General features: G+C 51.7%; 1 protein-coding gene across 1 annotated transcript; it reads left to right on the top strand.

The window, feature by feature from the left end:
* The first annotated feature begins 297 nt into the window (after positions 1 to 297).
* On the top strand, positions 298 to 6745 carry HMGB3 (high mobility group box 3). The gene is made up of 5 exons (XM_064159574.1): positions 298 to 408; positions 3222 to 3378; positions 3905 to 4044; positions 4530 to 4704; positions 5216 to 6745. The coding sequence occupies exons 2-5, from the start codon at positions 3229 to 3231 to the stop codon at positions 5357 to 5359; spliced, it is 609 nt and encodes a 202-aa protein (XP_064015644.1). The 5' UTR covers positions 298 to 408; positions 3222 to 3228; the 3' UTR covers positions 5360 to 6745.
* The last annotated feature ends 217 nt before the right edge of the window (positions 6746 to 6962 follow it).

The following is a 6962-nucleotide window of genomic DNA, read 5'->3' as shown; positions in this document are numbered from 1 at the left end:
CGTGGCGAGGGCAGTTGTTTCCTGGCCTACGGCTGCAGAGCTCCGTCCCGGCCGTGGCGGAGGCTCCGCGGGGCGCGCAGTGGGGCGCGATCCCGCCCCCGCCTGCCCTCCGCACCAACTTTCCCCGCTTACAGCCCGGGCGCTAGCCGCCTCGCGCCCCTGTCCCCGGCGGGCGCTCGTTTTGAATGAATGACCTCACCCGCGCCCGCCAACCGCCGCACCGCCGCGCTTAATATTCATGAGGCGCTGCGCCAATCAGCGGGCGAGGAGGTTGTTTTAAACGGCAGAGCCCTGCAGCCAATCAGGCCGCTCTCGTAGGCAGCCAACGCGAGGCTGAGCCGCGCCGCGCCGAGCCCCGCGTCGTGCCCTGCGCTCCAGCTCCTGTCCACACTACCGCGAACAATACAGGTACGTGCAGCCCCACCGCAACTTTTCGGGGGGCGGCTGCCCCCTGCCCGCCCTGCCGCCGCCCCGCCCTATCCCCGCGCCTTCACCCCTTTGCTCTGCCTGCCCCGGGATTTTTTTTTTTTAAATTATAATTTTATTTTTTTGTTGTTTTTCGTTTCTTCCTTCTTCCGAGTTTTGGGGGTCTTTTATTTTTTTTAACTAAAGAAAATATTTTGAAAAAGGGAGAATCACCTAAAACTTTTTGTCCCCCTCCTCAGGGGATCGGTAGTGTCGGGGCAGATGCCGCACGCAGCTGGCGGGGCGGTGGGCAGAAGGCGAGGAGCAACGTTTGCTCCTCGTCCTCATCCCCATCCCCACCGGGAGCACCCCTCCGGCGCGGAAGGGTTTACCTGCCCCCGGTGTAGCCCCTTTTCTCCGCGGCGGGCTCCCGTACTGCCGAGAGTAATATGGCTGGTGCAGCAACTACACCGGGACTAACTCCTCTTCTCCCCCGCATGGGCAGGGATTTTTCTCTGCCGCCTCCTAATGTCGCACGGTAAAACGCGTGGCGCCCTCCGTTTTTATTTGCCCCCTTCCCCCCGGGTGGGCTCGGTGGGGCTGGTGGTGGTGGGAAAGTTGTTGGCCGTGCGCAGTGCCGTGCCCGCTGTTTATTCTGCATTAATATGGCTGTCGCTTTAGCATCTGACAGGGATAAACCCTGCGCGCTGCGCCCGTCTGTCCCGGTGAAGCAGTTTTTTTCTCGCCGCCGCTGCTACCAAACTCCTTCGATCCCTTCGCCTCTGCCTCCGCTGATCTTCCCCTACCCGGGAAGGTGTCTTTGGCGGGGCTGCGCCCTCGGTGAGGCCCCGCATCGCCTCTTCTTCGCGCCGCGCCGCCCGTGCTGTGGGCATTAATATGGCTGGCGCTGGAGAGCCCGGGCGAAGGGAAGAAAGACGTGTAAGCGGCATAGGGATGGGGAGGGGAGTCGCGGCAAGGAAAATCTCCTTCCCGGCGCCCCGCAGGGGGCTCAAACCTTTCGCTTTCGCCCCGGCTTCTCTCCCCCCACCACCCTGTGCCTTCGTCCGGGCGCCCCGGGGCCGCCCTGGGGCTCTTCGCACTCTTTTTCTGGCGGCGCGGAGGAGCGTAGCGGCGGCGATAATGGCTGCACGGGAGCCTTTGTTAGAGAGCGCTGCGCTAGGCAGGGGCCGGGGGGGGGGGGGGGGGGGGGAGGCCGCCTCCCGCCCGCGCCCCGGCCCCGCCGCCCCCGCCACCCTGCGGGGGGCCGAGCGGGGAGCCCCTTCTCGGCGGGGGCGGCGTTTTGGCGGGGTTGGCGGCCAGGGGCGGCGGGCGCGGGGGGCCGAGCGCGGCGGAGGGGGGAGCGCGGCTTTGTTCGGCGGCGCGGCGGCGGCGCCGGGAGAAGCCATCTTAGCGAGCGGGGCCGGCCCTGGGCGCGGAGCGCGGCCGCCGCTGCTGCCGCTCCCGATGCAGCTCGCACCGGCCGCCCGGGGCCGGGCCGGCGCCCCGCGCCCCCGGCCGCCGCCCAGCCCCCCGGCGCCCCCCGACCGCCGCCCCGCTACATTTCAGGGGCACTTTCTTTCATCAGGAGGCATTTCACAAAATGGAAGATGAATTATTGGCGTCTGGCGGAGCCGCCGCTGCCCCCTCCGCCTGCCGGCCCCGGTCCCACCGCAGGTGCCCGCGCTCCGCGCAGCGGAGCCCGGCAGCCGCGGTGACCTTGGGGGTGTGGGGGAGAGAAGATGGCGGGAGGGGAGCAAAGGCCCGGCCGCCCGCAGCGGGCCGCTCGCCCCCAACTTCAGGAGCAGGCGGCGGCCCCGGCTCCGCTCCGCGCCCCTGCCCCGCCGCTTCGCCCGCTGTTTACGCGGGTTTTCCGCTGCCGTGTGCAGAGCTGTGGGGCGACAACGGGATTGTGACGAGCTCCAGGAACGTCCGGGCGGGACAAGGCGGTTGAAAACCACTTGTGCTGCACATGGGGAGGGTTAATGGGTGCGATTAAATATTAACGTTGTGCTAATAAAAATTAAAATTTCAAGCCCTGAAGAAGCTGGAAATAGGAAATATTGCTGCGGCATTGGTACTCTCCCCTTTTTTTTTTGTTTTTTATGGGGGTAGAAGTGGGAGAGAATACAGTAGAAAGGGAAAGAAACACAGCCCAAAAGTTAGCATCCTCCTCTTGGTGACTTGCTAATCACATCTTTGCACTGACCACTACGCCTCCGAACATGTGTCACTTGGTGGAGCGAGAGCAAGCGGTGCTCACCTTGCAAAGCTCCACGGGTCCTATTGTGTTGTTTAAAACCAGCCTTGATTTGCCCATCATCATCATCTATATAGAACTGTAATGCACTTTTAGGCAACAGTCTGTCCTGCCTTTTCACCTGCACACCAACTGCTAATGTCAGCTCCAGCTATTAAAGGCATAAGTCGCAGCCTGGCACTGTACATGTCACTCCAGCCCCAATGTTTTGTATTGGTTCATATACAACTCTTAACCAGGCAGAAGTATGGTGTCTTTATTGGCCTGTCTTTAGTCTTTGGACATGATGTAAGCATACATCAAAGTAAAACTTAAGTCCAGTGACCAGCTTCACTTAGCTCAAGTCTGTAACCCGAATATCAAGGAGCAATTTAAGTCATCCTTTTTGGGATGGTAAGAGGTGTTGGGGGGGGAAGAAAGGAATGTGCTACTGATTAAGGACATCTCTTCGGGGCATCAAGGGTATGTGTATGTCATATATAAAAATACTTGCACACCATAGACATAAACACATAGATGCACCTGCATATGCATTCACTTAATGCTTTTGTTTTGACAGAGTCAAGATGGCTAAAGGTGATCCGAAGAAGCCCAAGGGCAAGATGTCTGCCTATGCCTTCTTTGTGCAGACATGCCGTGAGGAACACAAGAAGAAGAACCCAGAGGTTCCAGTCAACTTTGCAGAGTTTTCGAAGAAGTGCTCAGAGAGGTGGAAGGTACCTTAATTTGTTACTTCCTGAAGGGATAGCTTCTTGATTTGTGTGCCTGAACGGGAAGGGGCCTGCTGCTGTTTGCTCTGTGCTGTTCTTGGCCATTGATTGGGTGCTCCTGACTCCTGTAATGACCATGAAGCCTACAAAGCAGTGTGTCTGCCTGTTCAAACCTTTCCATGTAGGCTGGTGCATTTTCCTATTCCCAAACAGTGCCTCCTGGCATCAGCCTCCCTCATGGTCTCTGTCCTCCAGGAGGACTCTGGCTGCACTTGTCTCCTTCCTGTTAATTCCCAGTGGTTGAGTACTCCAGCTGAGTCTGCAGTCCCCAGTACAGGACCTTCGTCCCCAGGGTGGTCCAGTTAGAAAACTAAACAAATTCTGAAACTCCCTTATTGAGTCTGTGTGTGTTGGCTTATTTACTTAAAGTTTGCCAGGTATTGAACAGTTGGGTAATCACAAGTTTGGTGTCTTGTTAGGTGGTTGTGTGTTTGTTTTGTTTGGGTTTTGTTTTGGCTTTTTTTTCTTTTAGACTATGTCAAGCAAGGAGAAGGCTAAGTTTGATGAGATGGCAAAAGCTGATAAGGTACGATATGATAGAGAAATGAAGGACTATGGACCAGCTAAGGGTGGCAAGAAGAAGAAGGACCCTAATGCCCCAAAACGACCACCGTAAGTAACTTGGTGGCAGTAAATGCACAAGCATGTTTGGTTCTGTTTTCATGCCCTGTGATACAGCTGATAGGATTCCATAAAGGAAGTAGATCGAGTACACTGTTTTGGCACAGCAGTATTGATATTAATTATAGCTTCCTGGTACTGTCTTGTAGATCTAGGCAGCTTGTAATCTTGAGCTCTAACACAAATTCTTGGTACATGGTGCACTTAAACTTGTCATGATGGAAGCCATGACCAGATCTCAGTGAGACTTCTATGCCTTAAGGTTACATTGCATCGTGGGGATAGCCAGCACTTGATTAAAAACAGTGTTAGATTAAGACAGCAGGTCTGGGTCTCAGTAAAAACACGTTTGTATTTCTGTTCTGTGGCACTTTTTGTTACAAGTGTTTGTGAATGTTGTGGTGAGGGGCAGAGGAATGGGGTGTTCTCCGGGCCTGCTGCAGTGCTGACTGTCTCCTGATCCTTTCTCCCCAAAGGTCTGGCTTCTTCCTCTTCTGTTCAGAGTTCCGCCCCAAGATCAAGTCCACAAACCCTGGCATATCCATTGGGGATGTAGCAAAGAAACTGGGAGAAATGTGGAACAACCTCAGTGATGGTGAAAAGCAGCCTTACAACAATAAGGCTGCTAAGCTGAAGGAGAAGTACGAGAAGGTAAGGCTGTTTTTCACTTGTGCCTCTTCCATGCCAGCACTTGTGTTGATGTGTTTCTGTAGCGTAGACCTAGCTAAGGTGGCCCCAACGCAGTGGATGTCTCCAGCCTGCAGACCTGTTCTCATTGCGTGCTCTCTGTACGTGGGGCAGGGTAGGTTAGAGAGCAGGTGAATTCTAGTGAGGAGGGAGAGCTTCCTCCAGGTATGAGCAGCAGTGGCTGCTTGTGTTGCTGCAGCGAAAGGTTCTGTCCCGTTAGCAGGAGACTTTTGAGAGGCTGGGTTCTCTGCATTCATGGTTCTTTCTGTGAGGAGGAGAAGAGTCAAGGCCTCCACCACCTGGAGGCCGCTGAGTATGCTTAGGTGTCCTGCACACCTGTGTCCTGCAACGCTGGCTGTCTCCCCCTGTGGGAGTTCAGCCTTGGAAGACCAGTCTCCGTTAACACCCGCTGCTGTAAAAATGCTGTATGTGTTTGCTGCTTAGAGCAAATTAAGACATCCCCTTGACTTTGCAGGATGTTGCAGACTACAAGTCTAAAGGAAAGTTTGATGGCGCAAAGGGAGCAGCAACCAAAGCTGCTCGGAAAAAGGTAGAGGAAGAAGACGAAGAGGAGGAGGAGGATGAAGAAGAGGAGGATGAAGATGATGATGATGAATAAAACTGTACTATACTTGTCTCCATGTGAATACCATAGAGTAGGGGAAACACCATAAATGAAGCACCTCTTATTTAAGATGGTGTCTCTTGCCCTTATTAGGCTTAATTAAAAACAAATTTGGATTCCGATCGCGTTGTAGTTTCTAAAAGTGCTCTAGAAATTGTAACTGGTTTACATGAAGTGGCCATGGGTGTAGTGAGCACCCTGAAACTGTATCAAAGTTGTACATATTTCCAAACATTTTTAAAATGAAAAGGCGCTCTAGTGTTCTCCTAACTCTGTGCACTTTGCTGTTGGTGTAACAAAGCATTTAAAAATGTTTCAAGCATTTTTTTAATTTGTAAGGTGGTGTTACTATATGGTTATTGGCTAGAAATCCTGGGTTATAAACTGTACATATCTATAGTTTGTAAAAACTAGACAGATTCTTGTGGTACATGCTTAGAGTTATGATGCCTTAGAGGAGCAGTGATTACTTGGAAAGGCTGTACGTTCCCCGGGGTGCCATGGCCCAAAGCATGCACTGTGAGGGTAGATCTATTTACACTACAGTGGGCGTCCATTTAGCTTAAAGTTGTCTTTCTGTATATAGTGAAATAGCATTCTGCTGCCATTCTTAGTTGTGGAAGGGGGTTCAGCTGGCATGAGAAGTGTATGGATTTTTTTAGTTAAGTGCGGTAGTTTTTAAACTGAAACCTGTAGACATCTCTTCATCGTCAACTAAGTGAAGAGCCAGTGCAGCAACTGAAGTTCAAAAACACTCTGTACTTAAATAAATTTGCAACGTTCTGTTTTTTTTTTTTTTTTTGTATGTTTAGAATGCTGAAATGTTTTTGAAGCAAAATAAACAGTATTACATTTTTAAAACTGTTCTTGACAACACTCTAAATTTCTGCTTGAAAAGGATTTTAACAACAGCTTAAGAGGTTCATTTTGAAGTCTGTGGCATCCCTCAGGGCTGGTGACTTTAGGAAACATTCTGACTCAAGGATTAAAAAAAAAATAATAATAAAAATAATATAAATGGTGGCCAGCCAAAACTGGCTGAATTGAAAGAGATGGCTGCTCCAGCTAATATGCAATCCTAACTGTTTATGGCTGAGTGGCATAAGATGCTATGCAAGTTTGAACTTTATTACTTGAACTTGGGAGCCTAAATGAACATTCATGACGTAATTGTTTGTTTGTGTGTGTATATAGCAGCATTCAGAGATGCAGAGAAAGGTAGGTGGCTAGGAATGAGGCTGACACCATGGAATAAGTATAAAAGCATAGTTTGGATTTTTTTTTCTTTTTTTTTTCTTTTTTTCAGTTGTGTTGGGTCAATTTATAGCCCAAATGCATTGCTGTACATATTAAAATGTGCCTTTTTTGTCCTGTGTTAAACTGTTTCAGACTTGTGGTTTTTTCTAGCATCATGATTCGTGGCAGGAGCCAGGTGCCTAGGCTAACTCCTTGCTGCAGTAGGAGCGTGGCACAGGTACTTGGTCTGTGTCCTTTCTCCAATTTGTAACAGAATTGGGTGCTGTGAGGTGGGTTGTGGGGAGTGCTGCAGGTCACTCTTTCCCAACTGGTGGCCAGTTGGCTGCTTTGCAGTCTTGCT

The sequence above is a fragment of the Pogoniulus pusillus genome, chromosome 19 (assembly GCF_015220805.1).
Source record: "Pogoniulus pusillus isolate bPogPus1 chromosome 19, bPogPus1.pri, whole genome shotgun sequence".
Taxonomy (NCBI): domain Eukaryota; kingdom Metazoa; phylum Chordata; class Aves; order Piciformes; family Lybiidae; genus Pogoniulus; species Pogoniulus pusillus.
The sequence above is the reverse complement of the archived record's forward strand: the minus strand, read 5'-3'. Positions and strand labels throughout refer to the sequence as shown.

What these genes read in the sequence shown, in the direction of transcription:
- HMGB3 (XM_064159574.1), top strand. Translation starts at nt 3,229, where the DNA reads ATGGCTAAAGGTGATCCGAAGAAGCCCAAGGGCAAGATGTCTGCCTAT. An exon ending in AGTGCTCAGAGAGGTGGAAG is followed by an intron (nt 3,379 to 3,904) that starts GTACCTTAATTT and finishes TTTTTCTTTTAG; the next exon opens with ACTATGTCAAGCAAGGAGAA. An exon ending in AATGCCCCAAAACGACCACC is followed by an intron (nt 4,045 to 4,529) that starts GTAAGTAACTTG and finishes TTCTCCCCAAAG; the next exon opens with GTCTGGCTTCTTCCTCTTCT.